This window comes from Anas acuta, chromosome 21 (genome assembly GCF_963932015.1).
Source record: "Anas acuta chromosome 21, bAnaAcu1.1, whole genome shotgun sequence".
Lineage (NCBI taxonomy): Eukaryota > Metazoa > Chordata > Aves > Anseriformes > Anatidae > Anas > Anas acuta.
Window position 1 is genome coordinate 5,608,078 of NC_088999.1, and position 22,702 is coordinate 5,630,779.

Consider the following 22,702-nt stretch of genomic DNA (forward strand, 5'->3'; position numbering starts at 1 on the left):
TGTCCAGGAGGTATCTGAAAATTGATTAATAATGAATGTGACACATTAGTTGTAGACACGTCATATAGGATTTCAAAGTTTTCTGCAACATTTTCAGAGTAATAACATTACAGAGATGCTTGTTTGTAAAAGCATTTATTAGTTTATTGCTTTGAAGGTCATTAGCATATTACCAACAAGTGAGTCCCAGGCATGTTCACTATTCAAGGAGCTACATGCTGAGATGGTACTGAAAGAGGGCACAGTAACTAGTGAAGCTTTTGAATTTCAACTCCTTGAAGAGAAAAAGGGACAAATAATGCAATTACACTGCTTTCAGTTACCGGTAAGTGAAAATTTAGTATTGTTTTTTGAAGACAGATCTTTGTCGCTAATTGCAAACTTCTTGCTCTGACAGCTCTTTTGAGCGCTGCATGGAGGACACCAAACTAAAATCTACTTTGAAATGATGCTTTCAAGTTGAGCCTGAAAAACAAATAAGACAGTAAGTCAAATTAAATTCAATCTAAAAAATAAACCCGCGTTGATGAAAAGTGATAAATTGTCTGTTAGATATTCAAAGCGAGGAGCTGAGGGATGCTGCAATACTTCAAGAGAAACAGGCCAGGGTTTTTCCCTAGCTATTCCATTCCTTACTACATGTTTTATAAATTAGCTTTTCATTCTTGGCATACACACTTTTTGCATTCTGAGAAGAAAAGAGCTGGCCTTGGTTCCATACAATGAAAGGCTCATTTTATAATGTAAAGCATTGAAGAGGAAATTAAATAAAAGCTGTTGAAACAGTGGTCTGAATTCTCTGATTTCAGGCTGGACTATGTTAGCTAAATTAAATATTTGGCTCTCTAGGGTTTGGAACACAAACTGACTCTGGGACAAAAGTAGCTGGGAACAGCAAGTTTTTCAGTTACTGAGACAACTTGACGCCCAGTTAAAGAGATTGATCAGAGTGCTACCCGTGCTTAGGGAGCGTGTAATGTGTGAAGCTTCCAGGACTCCTAGCTTGTCCTCTTCCTAAAGCTGCCATAAAAATAAACTACAACAGTGGTATATACACAGCTGTTCAAATACTTGTACTTAAAGGAAGAAACATGGGTCCGGTGGCAGCACACATTTGCTCTAACAGTTACTCTATTCCGTGCCCTAAAATACTTCAAGATGGCCTGAGGATGTTAATGGTTTAGAAAGGAAAACTGGGGATAGTGGAGATAAGGAAAGCAGCTGGGTGTAAAGGAAGTATTTTAGCTCTAGCCAGAAACAGTTACAGTTGTTTACGATTCCTGCCAAACACAAAGTAATTAACAGAACCTCTTTTCATTAAAGTAGCATGCACAAAATCACTCCTGTCAGATCCAAAACAATTTCAGTGATCCAGTCAAATCCCCATGGGACAAATTGCTTCAGCGTTTTCCATGAGAGCATGTTAGCAAGCAACAAGTGAATAGAAGAGTGCTTTTACCTACAATATAGTAGCTACACTTCAAATGTGACGTAACAGACATTTAGGGGCCTAGAAATCCAGCCAGTAAGACAGGCTTGCCCTCCCTAGGTTTTGGTTTGCATTGTCTATAGCTTCTATTTTAGATGGAGATAGGAAGTTCCAAGAAAATGTGATGGCGCTGCCAGCACAATTCAACTCTGCTGCTAAAGAGTTCCATTAAGAAGGCTCAAGTACAATAAATCCTTGCAATCTTCCCATTTCATCAAGAATTTAAAGACAGTGGGACATTAATACAAGTGCATCATAAATGTAACTACTATAAACGGGAAGGAGAAAGTTTGTTTTACGTCTTCCTAACTAAAAATGCCAAAGTTTACCATCGCTATTTAGAGTTGTGTTTCTTTACTAACCTTCAGCTGTTGATTTGTTCGCTTCAGGAACTGAACCTCTTCAGTGTGTTTCTTTTCCTCTATCTGGCGCCTTTCGTTTTCACGTTTTTCAATAGCCTCACATTTCGCTTTCTCTTCGTTCACCTGTCTTTCCAGCTCCCGCTTTTCCTCTTCTAGCTCTGCAATCTTATAAAATAATACAGATCTCTCAAGTTTTGTTTGTTAACAGTCAATTTTAATTTGATTTCTCAACTTTACGCTATGTTGTACAGTCATTAAAATGCTACAGGTATAATAGCTTATGAAATGCAATTAAGCCTTAGGGAAGCAGCAAGACAAATATTTTGATGATCTTTACTGCCACCCAGTGGAAGTAGAAATAATTGGTTTTTATATAAAAATAATATTCTCATGCCATTATCACACGCAGAAAACTATTATTGGTTTAACAGACCAACTTACTCTTTTTTCCATGTCATGTTTGCCTTGCTCGGCTTGCAGTGCCTTCCGCATGCCAAATGCGGTGCTGCTCTCATACAGCGTCTGGTAAGCAGCAATTGTCATTTGGATTTCATCCCTGACTCGAAGCAGCAGTAGTCCTCGCTCCGCACAGTTAATTGTAATTTCACGGATTAATTCATCTTTAAAGAAAAGGTACAAATTACTGAATAACTTCCTGGCATTTATCTGGGAATGCTGGAGATGCACAGGGTCCAGAAGTTCTTGGTTTTTACCTATTCTTTGCACCACAAGAGCAACATTGGTTTATGGGAGACGGTCATAATTTTGATTTTGTTACTTTACAGCTACAGCATGAAGTGCAATCAAACAAATCCATTGACATGAAGCAGTGTGGTGTATAGAAACTCTGGTAACACATTTCTGTCCCAGGGAAATCATAATAGCAAAACCCTTAATACTTGTAATGATTTTATGCAATTGTCAGAAGAGGCAAGAGCCTCCAGAAGAATTCTGCTCATCCGGCATTTGGAAGATCAGTTCCAGGTCATCAGAGAAGTAAAAGTATTCAAGAGTTTTGCAGAGGATATTAGAGTATTAAAGAGTAAAGCTGTGTTTTAGGTTAGTTTAAATTAACAAGTGGGGTTATGAACAACTAAAGCAATATTAAGCCTCTTTGCATATTTTACATATACATAAGATTAGTGTTAAAACAAGTCATTTTTGTGGCAGCTTTGTGAATAATGGGACACTTAAAATGCTACATCTATAAGAGCTCCCAGCATGGGCTGGGAGTGTAAGAGTCACACAGTCAGCTGCAGAGCACTGCTGGGGGGCAGGGAAAGGCAACCACGGCCTGGTATCCCCTCTTGTGGGGTTCAAGGCTGTGTGAAACCTGGCAAGAGCAGCAGTGGGGCAGACAGGGACTGAGGCAGAGGGAGAGGAGCGGTGTTTTTGTGCCTGCCGGTACTGACCGAAGCACTGCGAGTAGAGCTCCCTGCGCACGGGGCAGATGCCGGTCTCCCGCGCCTGCCGCTGCTGCAGCCTCAGGTCCAGCTGCTCCTGGAGTTGCACGACGTCCAGGCGGGTGCTGGGCACGCTGGACACCTGCTGCACCCACAGCTGCTTGTCCTCCTCCCACTCCCTGCACCCAAAAGCAGCGGGAAGGCGGGGGATGGATGGGGACCGCCGGGAGGCCCAGCGGGGCCATCTCGGCGGCTTCCCCCCCGGTCTCACCGCGGCGGCAGGATGGCGTTCAGCAGCTCCTGGGGCTGCCTGCCCTCGGCGGCGGCCGCGGAAGCGGCGGGACGGGGCCGGGGCTGCGGGACGGGGCCGGGCTGCGGCGGCGTCTGCGGGGTCCCCTTCAGCGGGCGGGCCTGTGCGGGGGGACACAGAGCGCTGTGGGGCCGGGCCGGGCCTCGGGCAGCTCCATCAGGCCTCAGCCGTGCCCCCGGGCCCCGCTCACCTCCGGGGAGCGCTTCTCGCTGCGGCGGCTGACCAGCATCGGCGGCTCGTAGCGCAGCAGCGAGTCCGGCGGCGGGATCATGGCGGCGCCCTGCTCGCTGTGGCAGAGGCGCCCTTGTTGCTATGGAAACGGCGCTGTTGCTATGGGGGGAGCGGCGCTGTTGCTATGGAGACAGCGCCACCGCCCTGGAGGCTGCGTTGTTGCTATGGAGATCCCGCCCCGTGCGTCTCCCTAAGGCGCATGCGCCGCGCGGAGCTACCGGACGCCCCGGCGGAAGTCCTCCGGGGCAGGGCCGGAAGCGGAGCTCACTTCCGGCGGTGGCGGCCGGCGGCGGCGCCATGGAGGAGGCGGCGGAGCAGCGGCGGCGGCCGGAGCGGCAGCACCGGGCCGAGCAGCGGCGGCGCGGCGGGGAGGTGACGGTGAAGGCCGAGAAGCGCAGCCCGCGGCGCTCCGCGTCCCGCTCGGCGCGGGGGGGCAGCCAGTCGCCGCCGGCCGATGAGCGGCGGGGAGGCCGCGGGGGCAGCAGCAGGTAGGCAGGCCCGGCCGGTGGCTGCGGGCCCGGCGCTGTGCCCGGCCCGGTTCTTGCCTCTCACGGCTCCTTCTCTCCTTGCCTTAAAGGTCGCCCAAGCGGCGGAGCCGGGCCGGCCGCCGGAGCAGGTCCCCGCGCGGCAGGCGGAGCCGCAGCCCGCACCACGGCGCGGTGAAGGTGAAGCAGGTAAATGGAGGCGTTAACGGATTAACGGGCGGGCACGGTGCTGGGCGCTGTCCGCGGCTCGGTTCGGCCTGCCGGGCTCCTCCTGCGGCTTCCGAGAGGCTCGGCTGGGGGAGGTCCGGAAACTGGCTTCAGGTCCGGCAGTTTTCTTCCTCAAATCCTTGTAAAATGCCTTGAGAATAAAAAGAGTCTCATAGGGTAACGTCTCACTGCTCTGCGCTTCGAGTGTTGCTGTAAGTAGTTCAGTGTTCCTGTCTGCTTGTGAGCCCAGCCTTGGTCACTTTTGCCAAAGTAGATTTGCTGCGTCTTTGATCTAATTCTAATACCTCACCCTAAGTGCTCCTTCCCTACAGGAGCGAGACGAACATCCTCGTAGAGGAAATGAGGAGCGAAAGCAGAAATACCCATCAGAGCAGGAGCACAGGCGAGACAGAAGCGGTGACAGAGATAGACACAGAGATCACGCAGACAGAAGGAAAAATCCCAGTGAAAGGCCTGGAGGTCGAGGCCACGAGCGAGAGAGGGATGCTCAGAACATACGTGAGCAGCAAGCAGAGAGAGAGTTTTATAACGAGAGAAGGCGAGAGCACCGGCAAAACAACGAAGGGAGCAGCGTTGACCAGAATCCAGAACTCGGGCAGTCTGATAACAAACCAAAAGACAAAGCTGCTGTAAAGAAAGAAAAACCAAGCTTTGAACTGTCTGGGGCCCTTCTGGAGGACACCAACACCTTCCGAGGGGTTGTGATCAAGTACAGCGAGCCCCCCGAGGCTCGGATCCCGAAGAAGCGGTGGCGCCTCTACCCTTTTAAAAATGACGAGTTCCTCCCAGTCATGTACATCCACAGGCAGAGCGCTTACCTGCTGGGCAGGCACCGCAGGATTGCAGATATCCCCATCGACCACCCCTCCTGCTCAAAGCAGCACGCTGTGTTCCAGTACCGGTGAGTATTCCTCTGCCTGCCTGCTGGTGGAACGGGGTTATTTAGTAATTTGTGAAAAATAAAATAAATGGGGGAAAAAAAAAAGTAGTTACGCATGGTTTATAAGTGTGTGTTTATTGTAAATTGTTTCTTTTATTTTATGACTGCTGCATGTCATCCTAGCAGTAATCAAAATATTTGCGATTCCTCTCATTTAACCACAAGCAGCCTTTTACTAAGACAAATAACCCAGCAGGGTTAAGCACAGAACTGCGCGTACATCCGAGCTGGAATAAGTAGCAGGTGTAATTGGCAGTAAAAGCGTTTCAAGGAGAGGTTTGCGTTTGGGTTTTCACAACAAAGACTGCTGAGCTCCTTTTGAAGCAGCAGGGGTTGCGTGCTTCAGAAGACAGAGTTGCTCTCTTAAGGAAGAGCCATCTGTTGTGTGTTAGGAATTACTGCGTTAGATCACAGTGAGTTACGGGAGGTGATGCCTGTCGGAATGTTTCAGGGATTTTCCAGTTCTCACCCCGTCTCTCATTTCTCACATTTTACTTGCTCAGATCTCTGAAATACAGTTGATGCTGAACTGCACTGGGGCTGATGTGCTCCAAAATCCATCTGCGTGTGGAGTAGGGGATTTTCTGTTTCTCTGCTTTGATAGAAATGGTGTTTTTTGTCTCGCCAGGCTTGTGGAGTACACTCGTGCTGACGGAACGATCGGCCGGAGGGTCAGGCCGTACATCATCGACCTCGGCTCTGGCAACGGCACGTTCCTCAACAACCAGCGGATCGAGCCTCAGCGTTACTATGAACTGAAAGAAAAGGATGTGCTGAAGTTCGGGTTCAGCAGCAGGGAGTACGTTCTCCTCCATGAATCTTCAGACAAATCTGAGGCCAACACAAAGGACGATGATGAGGAGGAGGAGAAGGAGGAAGAGTCTGACAGTTAACAGATGAGGAGGAAACTGGGGGGTGGGAGCAGGGGAGAGAAACTTTTTCAAGAGATCATACATTGGGATGTAAACATGGGAGCATCAAAGCACTGATGCCTCTTATTGCCTTAAAGTCCTTCTGTTGCTGATCAGTTGTCATGCTTTATTTTGGGGGACTTTGCTGATTATTCATCTTTGATAGTTTTGCATATCAGGAAATCCAGCTTTGTGTTTCCTTTTTTTTTTTCCCCCTGACAAGCAAAAAGAGCACCTGGATGTGAATGTTGTGATGCTGGAAATACTCAGCGAACGCTGAAAGACTCTCCTCTTTTAGAAAATGATGTCAAACACAGCGTATTTAAAACTATTTTTATTACCTGTTTCGTCATAACCATTTGACAATGCTACTTAACTAAGATCTTAGTTAGAAGGTGACCCGATACACTTTGTAACATGTCTTGTTTGGTAGAGTTTGCCAAATTTCTTGCCAGGTTAGTTCTAGACAGGACAATTTACCAGCCTTCCTACTAAAAAGGCAGAAGTGTTGCAAAGCTCCCCTTGTATCTGTATGTTTTGGGTAGTTAGACTGCATTATGATAACTTTCAGCCGTGGGCATTTTACCAGACTACTACCTGGAAATTATCAGGTAAATGGAAACTAAAGGAAGCGCTTCCTAAAATTTTAGGTTACGATAACTTGATTTGGGAGGGCTGAGGCACAAGTCAGTACATGCCCAGCATGTGTTGCAGCAAAGGATGCTGAAACCGTTACTGGGTGTTGAGTATCTAGTTCTAAAGGTAGGGCCTTTATCTCGGACAGCACCACTGCCCTGTGAGGAACTTCTTGGTTTAGTTTGTATTACATATAGTACCTGTCACGTGGTGGCACGTTTCAACCAGTTTGCACTATTTAAGTTTTTTTTATATAAAAAGTTAAACCGCCATTTGTTTAAAATATTCTTCTTCCCCCCTGTAAATGAAAACAATACTTTAGGAAGAGAAGAACCGATTCTACTTATTGCAAGTACTTGCATCTTGGATATTTTGGATGTCTACTTCCCATGGTTTGCTTTATGATGTAAGAAATGTAATGTTTTCACACTGTTTTACTAATTTGCCTGGATGTTTGTTCTGTGGTCTCACATGCTATCCCTACGTGCTGTGTATATACTTGGTGTATGCAGGGGCTGCACACTGTATACACAGGCTAGAACATTGATGGTGTAAATATGGGGCATTGGTGTAGGTTTTCAAGCAGTAGGCAGAATGAGTTTTGACTAGGAGGGTCTCCTTTATATATACTCCAGGGGTTTTTAAATAAAGAATTTGTAAATTTAGCCCTAATTCCTTTTAGTTATAAGATTTTTCTAGTGTCCCTCTTCTCCTTTATATTCTTTGAAATAGGTGCATTATATTTTTTGACAAGACTGGAAAACTAAGAGAGATGCTGAAGGTATAAATCATCGCAGCTGTGACGTTCAACAAAGTGGTTCAGCAGCTGTAAAGTGTAGAATTAACAAATATCATTCCACTGTCACTCATACATTTATTTTATTATTTTTTTTTAATTTAAGCATTAGATTTAAGTAAAAGCAGGACTGAATAGATGGTGCCATGTTACCTCAGGACTGGTAAGGTTGCAGCTGCCTCGGTTATGGGTCCTGTGTCAATACACTGGAGAACCAAGGTGTCAATACCCTGAAGAATCACGATGTGTGTGTTTGCTCTGTCAGGCTGCACACTACCAACGACTGCCACTTCCCCTGCACCTCTGATCTGACCCTGCAGCACCCACAGCAATTGCGATCTGGTACCTGTGTGTCTTTTGTACCATGCTATCAAAGCATTCATTTCCATATTAAGAACATGAAGTTTTAAAAAGAAAAGTTTGCATGATTTGTGCGCTTCAGATGCTGTGAGGCTGGAGGACGGTAAGGGTTTGTAGCGCTTTTCTTTGCTCAGACCTTTCTGAGCTGAGTGTGCAGCAGGTAGCTTAGTGCCGTGTCCGGGCTGCTTGCCCTTGGATGCAGACAGGCTCACGCTAGGAAACAGCTGTGGTTTAAGCCAGGGATATCAGTAGCACGAAAGGGCAAACCAGCCCATCAAGTCACGCTTATTTCAGAGCATTTAAATAAACTAATGTAGTTTAGTAGAAGCTTGAACCCAACTGAAAAAAAGTTTGGTACAAAGTATCCTCAACTACTTCTAGAAGATGTTGAGATGATGTACTTGGGATTATTTCTTCACAAAAGGAAGTCACAAAGATGGAATCCTTACAGCTGAGACAGAAGAGCAATGATACTGTCTTGCCTAAATGATTTTTTTACTTTTTTAGATTGGTTCAGGTTTTTTTACATGACCCTGCTGGGTTGCCACTTATGATCCTTTTACACCTTGCTAGGAAATGGCCTCAACTGGTTTCAGGCTCGAGTCCTGTTTGGTCATTGGGCTGGAAGCAAAGAGACAAGTGAAAACCCCAAATACTCTACAATTTACTGCATCTATTTTGCAAATTAATCTTTACAAACCTGAATATGTTATAGTAGCACATCCATGTTCTTGATTTTTGCTGTACTGTTTTTATTAATTGGCCTTATTCTGGGGAAAACAGGCTGCTTATGATGGGATTCAAGGAGCTGCATCGTACCAAGTGGCAATGAACACAAAAATAACCCTCTTTTACAAATGGTGCAGCATTTGAATGCCGGGTCTCATATTTTATTGCCTTATTTTCAGTGTAAAATTTCCTTATTTAGGTTCTGAAGATACCTGGGTTCTCAGCCTGTTTACACACAACTGCATGCTGAAGATTGCTGAGGGATGTTACACAGCTGATGTACAGGCACGCTGGCTGGGGGTCTCTGTGGACTGAGGAGGAAAGTTCAGGATCACTTTTGTGCTTTCTCCATGCCCTTCCTCTGTGATTTCAGCTTGTCGTGGACAGGATGTGTCTGTGTCTACTGATGAATGCTCATATGTGGTTTCAAACAAGCTGCTGCTGCAGTCAAAGAATTGGGTCGAGCATTGTACATTTCCACTGAGTGGCACCAAACCTTTGAGAGAGAACTCCTCGAAAGGCCTTTTCAAGCTGCTCTGTGCAGACGTCTGTACTTTGTGATGATCGTTTTTCCCTCAGTAAAGGGGAAAACCCCTCAGTCAAGGGCTGTCACCTGCCTGTCCCTGCCCCATCCCAGCAGCACCGGCCCCCTTCCCACACATTTGCGTGCAGCAAACCCTCACGAAGCCTCTTTTAAACAAAAACCCGATCATTACCTAAACTAAAACCCAAACATTACCCGCGGTGCGGGGCAGGGACCGACACCGCGGCGGGGCCACACCGGGGGGGGGGACCCGGCCTCGCTTTTTTTTCCCCTTCGGAACCAGCGGGGCCGGGACCGAAGCCGGCCCCGGAGGCGGACCGGGGGCTGGGGGCCGGGAGTTGGAACCGGGGCGGATCCGCGGTGGCCTCGGCCGGGCTCAGCGCTGCCCCCGGCGGCACCAAGCGGGCACCGCAGGCTCCGTCCCCGCCACCGCCCGCCCGCCGCAGGCCGCCATGGCCGCGCTGCACGCCAAGGCCGGCGGCCCCCCGCAGATCCCCGACACCCGGCGGGAGCTCGCCGAGCTGGTGAAACGCAAGCAGGAGCTGGCGGTGAGGCAGCAGGGATGGGTCCCGGGGCCGGGAATTGAGAGGGGGGGAACCGGGGGACACCGGGCCGGGCCTAGGCCGCGGGGCTGGAGGCGGGCGGCGGGGCCTAGGCCGCGGTGGGGGGGTGGGGGGGGCCGGGGCCTGCTCCATGCCCCGCGCTGTGCCCGGCAGGAGACGCTGGCAAATCTGGAGCGGCAGATCTACGCCTTCGAGGGCAGCTACCTGGAGGACACGCAGATGTACGGCAACATCATCCGCGGCTGGGACCGCTACCTCACCAACCAGAAGTGAGTCCCGCACCGGTCCCTGTCTTGTCCTGTCCCGCCCCGCCGGGCTCTCCCCCCCCCCCCCTCCACGAAGTTTGGTTTTCTTTTTTTATAGGAATTCCAACAGCAAAAACGACCGGAGGAACCGCAAGTTCAAGGAGGCTGAGAGGCTCTTCAGCAAGTCCTCGGTCACCTCAGCGGCGGTGAGTGTTGGTCCTGCTGGGTCCCGTGGTGGTCACTGCTGTGGGACCACCCTGCTGTACAATTTCCTTTGCCTCCCCGTCCCCAGCATCTTCATCCCCACCTTGCAGTCTCTTTCAGAAACCCTTTTCCTAGCTCCTGGAGAAGTAAAAGGTAACCACAGCTGACAACCACCCATGCTGTGCACTTGTTGTTGCCATTCTCATCTTCTTTTTGCTCCTAACTCCTTTCTGCTGTGCCACGCTGGTGCTTGGTTGCAAGTTCTTTAAAGCAAAGGCCTGATGCCTCTTTCTCTGTAAGGCAATTTGCCGCGGTTCTTGAGTGTTTGAAAAGTGGAGAGTGAGTTACTGCTGTCATTAACGTCCCTTTCAATTTTCTAGGCGGTCAGTGCATTAGCTGGAGTTCAAGACCAGCTCATTGAGAAGCGTAAGTCACCTCTTCATTTCTCTCTGAACTGGCAGAATTGGAAAGAGCTAAGCTTCTCCCCACAACTGAGCTCTGCATTCAGTTCTCTGGATCCCTGCCCCACTCACTGCCCCCCTGGAGCTCTCCCCTTCAGAGGTCTGTGGCTGGTCAGCCCAGGCCAGCTCCTGAGTGCTCAAATTCAAGTAAATTCAACAGAGACACTGTGAGAAACAGGAGTAAAGTTGAGCTCGATTTCCTGAGCAAACTTGTATGTTTGGTAAGGGTTTGCTGTGCATAAAATATATTTATATGGATTTGGTGCTCTTTGGAGAAAAAGGCTAGAAGGAATGAAGCAATCCATTTCTGTTTGTGTGTCTTTCGGGCACTCGCAAGTGATTGTAGGAGGAGCTGAGAGAAATTACTTTCAGAAACTACTTGTGAGCTCTCAATGTTTAGGCCTTCCCTCCTGAGGTAGTCTTGCTGCCACTGTAACTTACGTGTTATGTGCTGATAAAGAAGCAGTGCTGCATTTCCAGTGCTTGGTACTAGAAATTTTAATTGTCATACTTCTTCCCCTATTTGTTTTGAGGATATTTGCTACTTACATTCACTTGTGTGATTTTTTTTTTTAATATATATTTATGTAATTAATAGCAAATCAGATGCAATTTTAGCATGCTTCAGTCACTGGCGAGGTCGCTTGTTGTACTTCAGAATGTTTTTTCAGGTTCTTTTATTTATCTCGTGGCCTAAGGCTCAGTATACTTCTGCTGCCTTGTGTATTATTGCTGGATGTTTGACATCTGTGCGGGGCTGCACAGGAGCTGCCTGGGATGTGAGCTGTGGGGAGGTAACCACTGGGTTCTTCCGTGTTTGTCCCACTCTAGGGGAGCCAGGCAGTGGGACAGAGAGTGACACTTCTCCAGACTTTCACAATCAGGAGAATGAGCCCAACCAGGAAGATGCTGAAGAGCTGGATGGATCCGTGCAGGGGGTGAAACCCCAGAAAGCTGCTTCCTCCACTTCTGGGAGCCACCATAGCAGCCACAAAAAACGGAAGAACAAAAATCGACACAGGTTAGTGATACCAGCAGCCTTCTAGGAATGCCTTGTGAACGGTTAGCTGTTGTTGAATAGACTTTAATATGTGAAAAGAACTAGTAACTTGTTAGAGTAATGAACAGCTCGGGTCATTTGTTTTGGTAATTCCTCTTGTTTTTAAGTTGTGTGCACCACGTAGTATTCATCAGGATCCCATTGCACCCATTGTGTCAAGGAGGAGAACATGCTGAGGTAGCTACACGAGCAGTCAGCACAGGGTACTAATTGCAGCTCTGGTACAGCCCTGCCTTTGACAAGGCCTTACCAATTCTTTTCTCTGTCAAGGAGAATAAACGTGTTTTCCCTCCAGTAGAGGAAGATTACATTCCTGGCTTCATGTGCTTGATTTCTCTAAATCTAAGGAAGATAGGAATGTCAGTGCTTTTTTGGGAGGAATATGAAAAAAAAAATGTTTTGGGGATTGTGGGCAATCTCAGTATCTTTGCTACAATTTCCACTCCAAACCTTTCCTGTTGCCATGTCCCATGCTGAGGGTTTTTGATTATGACATGTACGAGTTGCTTACTCAACCTTTTTAAACCTCAGAGTGTTATTAAACTGGCCTGAAATTCATGCGAAACACATTTCCTGAACTCTTTATGGTTGAATTTAGATGACCGGTTCTGCCCTGTAAGGCATGATGCAGCGTAGGCTGATGGCTCAGAAATCAGAAATAATCTAACTGCTTTATAGTGCTGCTCTCCCAGGGCCAACATACCCTGCCTCTTATCATGCCTCAGAATCCCTTTGGTACAGCCCTAGAATTTCTCTGGAGCACGATAGTGCTGTGCCCGTGGAGGGGGGAAGTCTGTGGAAATCCATGTTTTTGGAAAGAAGAGACAGAGATCTAACTGCAGAGCTACACTTCTCTGGAAATGATTGCTGGAACTGATACCTAAAGATTACTAGAAGCAAAGAAGCTTTTAATAATTAAGTAAAAGAGTTTTAAAAAAAATAAAGTGTTGCTACCCTTGAGCTTGCTCGCATTGTGTATGGATGGATTTCCCTCTCTGAGGGACCTTCCCACAGAATTGCAAGAGAAGTGTTTTAAAGAAAAGTGGTAAAGATTCCCAAGGATTGCTGGGGAAATATCTGGGAGATATGGAGGTAGGTATAGTGCTTGAATACCATTTAACTACTTTTTCCTTATTAGCATACCTTTAATTCTTAGATCAGGATTCTCCTCCTACAGCAGTCTTAATCAGGCAAACATCTTCAAGTATTGGAAGTCCTCTTTGGTTCCTTATGAGGTAGGAATCAAAAGCAGTTCAGAGGTCTTTATTTGCCTGTAGATAATTGGAAAGAAGGTCAGCAGTAACACAAGAAGCTACATTTATAAACCAGTTCAGAGAAACAACGTGTAGAACTGAAGTACAGCATAAGAAAATTGCTATTTCAAACAAATTTTGATGATTATATTCTGCTAACCACTTACATGGACAACAAACCAATCCACTGCGGATACAGTGGGGTCCAGTACAAATGCCGTAAATAATATAAATTCTTTTGCTCCGTTACATAACCCAAACTTTAGTGCCAAGAGTTAGGAAGAAACTGCCCTACTGAAAGGTTGTGTTGCTTTGGGGTTTCTTCTGCATTCCTTCCACTGAAGCAGCTCGTACTGGCTACTGTCGGAGACAGAATATTGGACATGAGGAGCCCTGGTCTGATCTGGTATGGCACTTCTTATCATCCTAAGAGATACATCAGTCACATCTAAATTACGGAAAGGTTTTTGCAATTAGTAGTTGACTATTCTGTAATGCTTAGCATGGACAGATGATGAAGATAATTCGATTTGTCTGTAGCACAAACTCTGTTAAAATTGTGATTGCTGTTAATGACTATCCCCTAAATTCCAGCAGAAGAGACAAAACAATTTTCAAGTATATCTAGGTTTTAACAAAACAAAAACCAGTCCCAACCTTTTTATGGCAGGTCTTGTTCAGAAGCTCTTTCATTTGCCAGCATACACCTGAGTTCTGCTCACCTGTTCCTGAAGAATTAGACAGTGCTGGGAACAGACACCCTGGAGGTGTACCAACTCCACTTGCATAGCTTAGGTTTTCCTAATTTAATTGCCATCAAGAGCAGTGGGGAAAGTTGGATTCAGACTGGGCAGAACTCCCATGAACAGATGGTTAAATTTCAAACAGTTAAACGAGGGAATCAGATGGAAGTGTTTCTGTTAAAGCTGTCCTCTCTTCCCTCAGACCACAAAAGGCCAAGATGATTATTTTCTGTGGTGAGCAATTTTCCTGGCTACAAAGTGTTTCAGGAGTAAACAATACTGCAACCTTGTAGAAATTTGATGCTGAGAAGCTTCTAAGTTACAGATGAGTTGATGATGAGTCCTCTCTGACCAATACAGCTGTTAGCTCTGGGACAGAACTGCTTTTAGAGTTGTGCTGTGGTGTCAGGGCGAATGCTGAGACGTGGGGTGGGAATGTAACCAAACTGTAATTAGATTCGGCCAATTCATCGTGTTATCTTTTTAGTTCTCTAAAGGAAATGAGTGTAAGAGGATGTGTGGATGTGTGTGCATTTTGAGAACATTTGAATGCATAGTTGGACACATAAGTTTATGGTTGTCGCCACCTCTCTGCCTGAACAAGCTTTGCTTTGCTTAGTAATCTAGACAAAGCCACTGCTTTCTGACCACCCATTTATTTGTTTTTGCAAGCAAACCAGTTTTTTTTTCTTTGCCTGTGAGCTAGCGCGCACTCTTAAGTATCTGATAGTTTCCTTTTTCAGCACATAATATTCCCTCCATAAAACTACTCTGCCTCTGTTTTAACACCTCTTTTTTCCCAGAAATACAATTGGGGAGGGGGACTCTGGATTGCCAAATCTGGAGTGCTTTTTGTGCCCAATTCTGTTTAAGATATCTTAAGAACTTTATGGCATTTGAACACTGGCTTTATTTTTTTCTTTATTTTTTTTTTTTAGTAATCTCGCTAGGGTGGCTAATCAACTAATTTATTTAATTCATTAGTATATTAATTTCTATTGCTTTCTTCCTTTCAAATGCTGCCCCTCAGCCCGTCTGGCATGTTTGATTATGACTTTGAGTAAGTTTGACTTGAATTAGTACTTGTGCTGTGTTGTTAGTGTGTAGACACCAATGTGCCTTTTGAGACCTTTCTAACCCATAGTTTATCTGTTTAATTGTAGGTATGTATATTAGGTTAGGCTGGGAAGTTTTTTTTAAAAACAGAAAAGCGTGATGGAGGTAACATTTTATTTAATAACTTCAGCAAAATTAAATTAACTTCACTCTTCTTTACCTCTCTGTTTCATTTTTAAATAGATAAACTTTTTAACTTTAAAACTTAGTTTAAAAACTGATTCTTCTGGCTTTGCTTCTTAAGGAGTTTAGTGTAGACTTGGATATTTCTTTCTGGAAAATGTAATAAACTCAGTACCTTTGACTCCTGAAATTCCTGTCATCTTAAACTCCTATCTCTATTCAAAGTAAATAACCATTACCACTATGTCTGAATAATTACCTATGGCATAGTTACACATCTAACAAATTAACATAGAGCATGCGTATTTAACCTTATTTCTTTATGCTGCGTAACTTCCCTGTGACTTTTTATTATGAACCTTTTATTAACTCTTTTTTTGAATGGAACGGAATATGCATTTTGGCAAAGAATAAAGAATCCACTCTCCCTCTCTTTGCTGCTCTTTTGTCCAGTAATATTGGGACAGTGATTTGGCTCAGCCGAATTGAGAATGTGGATTGAATTAACCAAATAGTCTTTGTTGTAGCCTGTGCCATATGCAGTAGCTGGTTCTTTGAACTCTAGTGTTTGTTTAATGTATTGAAATGGACATTTCTCTTATCTTTCCAACCACAGGATTGATCTCAAGTTAAACAAAAAGCCAAGAGCCGTAAGTATCAGTGCTCTGTCATTGTTTTCATTGCTCATCCATAGACTTGAGTGGCTGACTGATCCCTAATCATAAAAAGCCTCCTTCTGCTGTAATTTAGGATGTTGTTTTTCTTATTATGAAGTAATTGTTGTCTCGTGGATTTAACAGTAAATAAGTGCAGGCAGGCTTGTTATGAAGCTAGGTCACAATTAAGTCACATGCACCTCTTGTGAAAACAGCTGGTTTGCGTCCTTCTGTCTTGTCATGAAGTGCAGCATTAAAAGCACCTGGTTTTGGTTGATGCGTTCTTGAACTAAGGTTTTGAAGGGTTCTCTCTTTTAAATGTTCAGCTACAAGAAAAAATAAATCTCTTTTCTGTTTTGCCTTCAGCTAATGGTATGTAGAAATGAGAGGAAACTAAGAATCCCAGCTCTGCAAGTAGAGTTGGAAGTAGAAAGGTCTGAATGTGCCCGTCTTTTCCTTTCTCTGCAGGACTACTAGACTCATCAGTGATGAAGCTTCTGGGATTTAGGTCTACATGAATCCCCACCAAGAAAAATGCCAGTCGACTGAATGAGCACGATGGCGGCTCTCTGGCCAAGTGTATGCAGAAGGGAGTGGTTCACTCTAAAGAACTCAGATTGGGGGAGAAAGTCTTGGACCATGTACTTTGCATCATTTTTAAATCACCTGACTTACAGGAAGACAAAGGTGTAGTAGTAGTAGTCTTGAATTCCTGACTATTCTGTGCTTCCAGCTCAGTTGGGAACTTCCTACAATTGGCTGATCTTGCTGCTGCCCCCCCTGTCATCCGTAAAACCATGGAGAGGCATTTTCTTTTCTGCTGGAATTGGGGTATGATTCAGTTTGTCCCATCCATGTTGTGAGACTTATACTACTTTTGTTACTGATACTTAGCTACATGTGTTTTTTTGTTGTTGTTGTTTATGTTTTGTTTTGTTTTGTTTTGCTTGTAGATGGGGAATTTTTTGGTTGTTTTTGTTTTGTTTTCAACCAAAGTGTGTAGCTAATAAATTGGCTTTTGGTTTGTTTGTTTTAATCCATGTAGAGAAGAAGGTAATTCATTTTGTGCAACATCTCAGTTTGATTCTTACGCAAGCAGAGAACAAGGTGGCTAACCATTTTCTCTAACTTTTATTTTGAACACCATCCCCTAAACTTTACACACCCCCTAAAGTTTACACACTGCTTTTAGATGCAGGGAAGGCAGGAGCTCAAAGCCAACTTGCTCTTTGCTATCTTTGAGGTTGGGTGGATTCTCTTTTTAATACAAACTTCTGTCATTTGTACATAAACAATAAAAATACATTTGTCTCTCTTCTCATGTTTTGTTCAGTCCAAATTTTGACTCCTAGTGCTTCTTATTCTCCATCTGATTGTGAGGACTTTGCAGGAGTTCTTCCATTTTCACATAGTAGCCGTTCCTTGTCTCATGACTCTCTGGAGGTATCCCTTGTGCTTTCTTTCCTGCGGTAGATGTAACATTGAATACTTGAAAGGATTGCCAGGCGCTAATCTCTGACTGTGTTCAACTAATCCTGCTTTAAGGTAGGACTTGGATGTAAGTCAGTTCTTGCTGCTATTGGAAGAATGCCCACAGATAAGGGATGAGCAGTTTTAATTGCCACTGAAAAAATACACGGCAGGATGAATGGTAGGTGCTTTTCACAGCAGCCAAGTCAAGATACAAGTGTTGTTGTTGAAGTAGGCTGTGCTTTCTCAAGATGATATATTACCAGTTAGCTGTGCTGTAATGCCTTTGTTTGCTTAAACATTGACATTGCAGAAAGTGCTGTGCACAAAGTTGGGGCACTTGCTTTCCAGTCCCCTGGGTACTTGCATGTGCACTCGTTACAGCTGGGTGTTAATTTTGCTCTGTTATCTCTCAGCTTTCCTGGTGTCTTGTGTCCTGCAGCTCCTTGCTGTTTGTAGCAAGAGCTTTAACTCCTACACGCAACCACCCCGTCAGTGCAGCACCTGAGGGTGAAGGTAAATGCACAGGAGCGAAGTTCTCACTGGTTTGTTTTCTGGTTCAGTGGTTGAGGGAGCTCTGTCTTTGTTCATGGTGGGAGCTGCCGTATCCCACAGCAGAGCAAGTGGCTGGCACGCCTGTCAGGCTGACGGCTGCTGATCTGTCGGGAAGTTGGGATGTAATAGCTTAATGGGAGGGCAGCAAAGTTGTCCTACTTTTTTGTATTTTAAGTTGTTCCTCTTAAGAGGTTATATACAGTGGGATGAAAGATGTCGGAAATGCTAAAAACTCCTAAAAGGCCTTGCTTTTCTATAGTTACAGGAAAAAGACGACTTATCTGATGGTTTCTGACTCCTTGGCCTTGGTACAAAAAATGCTTTTCTCACACTGATACTGCTGTTCCAAGGCGAGGCTTATAAGAGGGCCTGAACTCAAGAGGTTCCTTGCTCCACCTCTTTGACCTCAAGGCAAGCTGTTTTTGTCCAGACCATTTCCCTGCAGAGAAACAGCAAAAGGGCTCACGTAGCTTGGAGACCTGGATGTACGAGCACTTTATACAGCAGAGTGTCAATCAGCTCTGCTTTCCCTGGGGTATGTATTGGTGCTGCAGGGATGAGGTGAAAATGCAGCCCCTGCAGCCCCCCAGCAGTGCTTGTCCCTAAAGGAAGGGGACAAGGGGACAGCCACTGCTCATTAGGACAGGCTTTAATGCTAGCAGCCCTGGGCAGCTGGCAGGGCTAAAAGGCTACATGGGAAATGCTTTGTTTGTAGTTAAAGGAACCCAGATTTGCTGATAGGCAGCTCGTCCCTCCCATGTCCTGCTGATGGGCAGCAGCTCTTTGGCTGCCACAAAATCTGAGATCAAAAGGCTGCAGTGTCCACTGGGTCTATTCCAGCAGAGGGAGCAGATTTGCTTGTCCCGGAGCAAGAACTGCTTGTGACAGCTCTGCAGCTGTGGTGCCGATGTAACAGGGCTTCTGATCACTGGGGACATGAGTGCTGTCACCCACAAAGCGGTGGGAGGCAGAGCCTGAAGTCTGACTCTGGCAGTTGTGCCTAAACCTTCTATTTTATTTTCTGAAGACTTCTATTTTTCTTCTTAACCAGCCTGGGGGACTAAAGATTCCCAGGATAGCCAGTGACTTGCCTTGAAGTTGGAGTCAGAGAGCTGCACAGGCTCTTACCTGAATGCTAATGAAAGCTGAAAATAGTTAAATGAAGTCTCAAGTCCTTTGCTTGCTGAAGATGAATCCTGAACAGAGTAAGTGCAGGGTGGCCAAGCAGCAGCTGTCCTTATGGCAACTGAAGGTAGAGCAGGAGAAACGCTAATCCCCTGCGCAGCTTTGTCACCAAGAGGATTAGGCAGGCATTTATCGATCCCATGCAAGCAGCTGAGAGGCTACAACCAGGCAGGAGGAGCAGCAGCCCCCATGGCCATGCTCAGCTTGCTGGCAGGGTGCAGCTGAGCTCTCCTGGCAGCCTCCTGCCTGCAGCACCGTGCTGGGCTGGGCTGCTTTGCCGGGTAAGTGGGCAGAGCCGGGGGGAGCAGGACCCCCAGGTGCTCACCCTTCTTTTTGTGAGCCTGGCACTGGGCAAATAGAGCCTGGTGCTGACACGTAGCACTGCCACCACGTGTCCCATGGGTGCGTGGTGCATGGCAGGTGAGTGAGGCAGCAGCTCCTGGGGCTGCAGCACGTCCCCTCTCCTTCTCCACATCCACAGGGTCTCCATGGGGAAGCGGCGCAGCCCACCGGTGCTGTGGTGGAGGCAGCTCCTGGGCACTGGGTGCTGGTGGCTCCTGTCGCTCTCCAGGACAGCTCTCGAGGGGCTGCGGTGGCTCTGGAGGCTGGCGTGGGTCGGTACCGTGGGGGCTCCTTCCCTTTCCGTGCACATGGGGGGCTCCAAACACACTGTGGGACGAGGGTGGGGACACTGCTGGGACTGATTCTCCCATCCTGTGGGATGAAAGCACCTGTTTGTGCTGGGGGGCTGTGGTTCTGGTGCTGCTGGGGTCTCTGCCCCATCCAGCAGCATCGCTGTGGGACCTTGATCCTGGGGCAGGAGGTGCTGGTTCTCAGCACCGTATGGTTTATAGCCCTGGGAATGTGGGGGCCTTCGTGCCCTGCCCCAGGATCTGCCCTGCCCGAGGTGGGTTCGAACCCGCTGTCCTCTCCCTCCAGTACCTGCTGATCTGCTACAAAAGCTGCTGGGACTTCGCCTTCCAGTTCACAGAGGAGGTAAATCCACAGTTGTGCCCCACTACCTGCAGGTGCTGCGGAGAGACCTCAGCCTTCTGGTCCCACGGTCTGTCAGGTGGCTGTCCGGTGGTGGCAGAGGGGCTGTAGGTCCCTGGGGGGGGCATGGCACGATGGGGTTCCCCACTCAGGGTCAGTGCTGACGGCTGTGGGGCTCAGCTGCCCACGGCTGTGTCACTCCCTGCTGTCCCTGGGGGCTTTCAGCTCGGCTCGGTGCTGCTGCTGAGGCTGAAAAACAGCAGCGAGGGGAGCGAGGAGGATGATGAGGAGGAAGACAGGGCCTCTACTGCTGTGCTGGAACCTGAGGGCACAGGTGGGTAATGGGGAAATGTCTGGGGTGGGCAGAAGGGTCCCTGGTGCTGGATGGGGCAGGGTGGGCCCTGGTGGAGCAGAGCTGTGGTGCCAGGGCAGCGGTGGAGCTGCAGCGGCTGCGTGAGGCCAGCGAGGCCGCGCTGGGCAGGCTGGAGGCGCTGGAGGCCGACGTTCGCTTCCTCTGCACCGAGCTGGGGGCTGAGAAACTGCTGTGGAGCAGCCGGTTCCTGGAGCTGCTGCGGGAGCAGCAAGGCCTACGCCAGCGGGTGAGTGTCCCCCGGGGGGGGTCCCCTGGTCCCTGGGCACCCCCAGCCACTCGTGCCCTGTCCCAGCTGCAGGAGCCGCCGTGGGACCGTGGGGACAGCCCCGAGGTGCCCGGAGATGTGGAGGAGCCAAACGCCAGCGGGAGCGAGGGAGAGGGCCCAGCAGGTAGGAGTGGGGACACCGGGTCATGGAGATGGTGTTTTGGGGAAGAACAAGGCCCCCACAGCGTGGCTGCCACCCCGAGGCACCCTCAGTAACCCCTGTGCTGCTCCCAGTCCCTGCACTGGTGGCTGGGCACTGCTGGGAGCCTGGCTCGGTTTTCCCACAGCACCAGCTCACCCCTGTGCTCTGTTAAAGGACAGCAGTGGATGGAGCAGCCCTGAGGGCCCATCCTATTCCCAGGCAGCTTTTTGGGGCCAGGGGTCCGTGACAAGCAGTAGCTGAATACCTTTGGGGTCTGCTCAGCACCGGGGGCCCTGCCCAGGCACCCCAGCAGAGCCAGGACTGCGCCGTCCCCTCAGGTTCCCATGTCCCTGTACGCACCCATGGCACCAGCCTCCACCCCACAACACGTGGTGCCAGCCGGGCCCTGCCCTGCCCTGCCCTGCCCATTTAGCAGAACTGCACCCATTTCCCAAAAACATGGAAATGCCAGGAGGCTGCTCCCCACCCAGCATCAGGATGGTGCCTTGGGGACGGGACCGTGCCCTGGCCACGTGTGGCTCCTGCTGCACCCACCGCAGCCAGCACCAGCAAGGAAATTGGGTGCTGAGCACCACCCCAGGCTGGGCACTGCCTCCTGCTCTGCCCCAGGGCACGTCCCCACTGCTCCCACATCCATGGCTGAATGTGACTGCGGACGGGGTAGGTGCTCCCCGGGGAGCCCAGCTCAGAGCATCTCCCTTATCTGTTGCAACTCACTGGAAGCCTCCAGGAACAAGGAGCCCGATCTCCAAAAGCCCCCACCGGCGCCTTTCACACGCTGAAGATGCTGGAACAACAGAGGGATTGCAAAAGCCCAGCACTGCCCCGTTTACTTCCTCCTTGGACAAATCCAGCGGCTCCGTCAGCGTCCCCCACGCGTGTTGCAACCCAGCCGGGGCCCTGCTGGAAGGGACCCAGCGCCCAGGGAGGGGCTGAGGGGCTCAGCCCAGGGGTGGGACGAGCTTCTTGGGGTGAGATGAGATACTGGGGTGGGACAGGGCACTGCGGGGCTCAATCCTGAGTGCTGCTGAGCTGCACCGATGCCAACCCACCTCCCCCCCTTCAGCCTGAGACAGGGGAGAGGAACCTCACTGCTCCCCCCAGCCTCTCCTCTGCCCCCTATAAAATAAAGGCAGCAGCCTCCTGCTTTGTCCCAATTACTCAGCTTTTTGACTCCACCAGGCAAGGACGGCTCTCAGCACCCCCACCAGCACCCCGCAGCAAAGCCCCCGCTGCTGGCAGGGGGGGGTCCCTGCTCCAGGTGCCCCCCAAAGCACAGCGCGGCTCCAACACGTGGTGCCGGTGCCAGGATGGGACCCGCGTGTGCCGCCGCCGTGATTCACTCACGGAAGTGCTCAGGGCAAATTCGTAGCCGGGCTCGTGGTGCTCAAAGGAGCATGTGGCAGCAGCGCTTCCTGCCACAGAAATAATCCTGCCTGCTGAGAAGGCTATGCAAACCAGCCGCTCCTTGCCAGGAGATGGGCAAACTCCCTCCGTGGAGGTTCCCACTGCTCACGCCGTGTCTCCAGTCCCACGTGCTCAGCCCTTCCCGACAGGCACAGCACCGGCTGCCACCCTTGGCATTTACCAGCCCCCAACAATACCCAGATAGGGTGGATGCAATTCCCTGAGATGGGCCAGAAAAAAAAGAAAAAAAAAAAAAAAGAAAAGAAAGACAAAGAAAAAAAAAAAACTTTGATCTGTTTTCTCTCCAGCTGCTGCTTGCTGTGGGCTGGAGTTTACCTGGCCCGAGCTCAGAGCTCTGCCTTGGCTCCCCTCTGAAGGTCAGCCAGCGAGCGTATGACCCTGCTTGTCTCCGTCCTGCAGCCACGAGACCTGGCCTCCAGCAC

General features: G+C 48.5%; 3 protein-coding genes and 1 long non-coding RNA gene across 9 annotated transcripts; 3 read left to right on the top strand and 1 right to left on the bottom strand.

Moving 5' to 3' along the window:
* Positions 1-119: 119 nt before the first annotated feature.
* Positions 120-3,885, bottom strand: DNALI1 (dynein axonemal light intermediate chain 1). The gene is made up of 6 exons (XM_068658042.1): positions 3,755-3,885; positions 3,526-3,665; positions 3,264-3,433; positions 2,293-2,471; positions 1,852-2,016; positions 120-465 (listed from the first exon to the last, which is right to left on the bottom strand). The coding sequence occupies exons 1-6, from the start codon at positions 3,833-3,835 to the stop codon at positions 436-438; spliced, it is 765 nt and encodes a 254-aa protein (XP_068514143.1). The 5' UTR covers positions 3,836-3,885; the 3' UTR covers positions 120-435.
* On the top strand, positions 3,862-7,667 carry SNIP1 (Smad nuclear interacting protein 1). The gene is made up of 4 exons (XM_068658041.1): positions 3,862-4,283; positions 4,373-4,469; positions 4,820-5,409; positions 6,077-7,667. Exons 1-4 carry the CDS (start codon positions 3,877-3,879, stop codon positions 6,339-6,341), a joined length of 1,359 nt encoding a protein of 452 aa, XP_068514142.1. The 5' UTR covers positions 3,862-3,876; the 3' UTR covers positions 6,342-7,667.
* A 2,145-nt stretch (positions 7,668-9,812) lies between these two features.
* Positions 9,813-17,169, top strand: MEAF6 (MYST/Esa1 associated factor 6). 5 transcript variants are annotated; one of them, XR_011089386.1, is made up of 8 exons: positions 9,813-9,972; positions 10,141-10,256; positions 10,351-10,438; positions 10,817-10,862; positions 11,729-11,918; positions 15,117-15,174; positions 15,809-15,842; positions 16,317-17,169. XR_011089386.1 is itself a non-coding variant. In XM_068658044.1 (8 exons), the coding sequence occupies exons 1-8, from the start codon at positions 9,877-9,879 to the stop codon at positions 16,323-16,325; spliced, it is 609 nt and encodes a 202-aa protein (XP_068514145.1). In that variant the 5' UTR covers positions 9,813-9,876; the 3' UTR covers positions 16,326-17,169. The 5 variants fall into 5 exon arrangements, 4 of the variants coding, with proteins under 4 accessions (XP_068514145.1, XP_068514146.1, XP_068514147.1 ...); XM_068658044.1 differs by lacking the exon at positions 15,117-15,174 and adding an exon at positions 14,984-15,013; XM_068658045.1 differs by lacking the exon at positions 15,117-15,174.
* Positions 17,170-18,704: 1,535 nt separating this feature from the next.
* Positions 18,705-21,998, top strand: LOC137843151 (uncharacterized). 2 transcript variants are annotated; one of them, XR_011089388.1, is made up of 6 exons: positions 18,705-19,339; positions 19,540-19,672; positions 19,998-20,054; positions 20,277-20,650; positions 20,717-20,813; positions 21,576-21,998. It is a non-coding gene; the product is annotated as an uncharacterized lncRNA (long non-coding RNA). The 2 variants fall into 2 exon arrangements; XR_011089387.1 differs by having other exon boundaries at positions 18,705-19,672.
* The last annotated feature ends 704 nt before the right edge of the window (positions 21,999-22,702 follow it).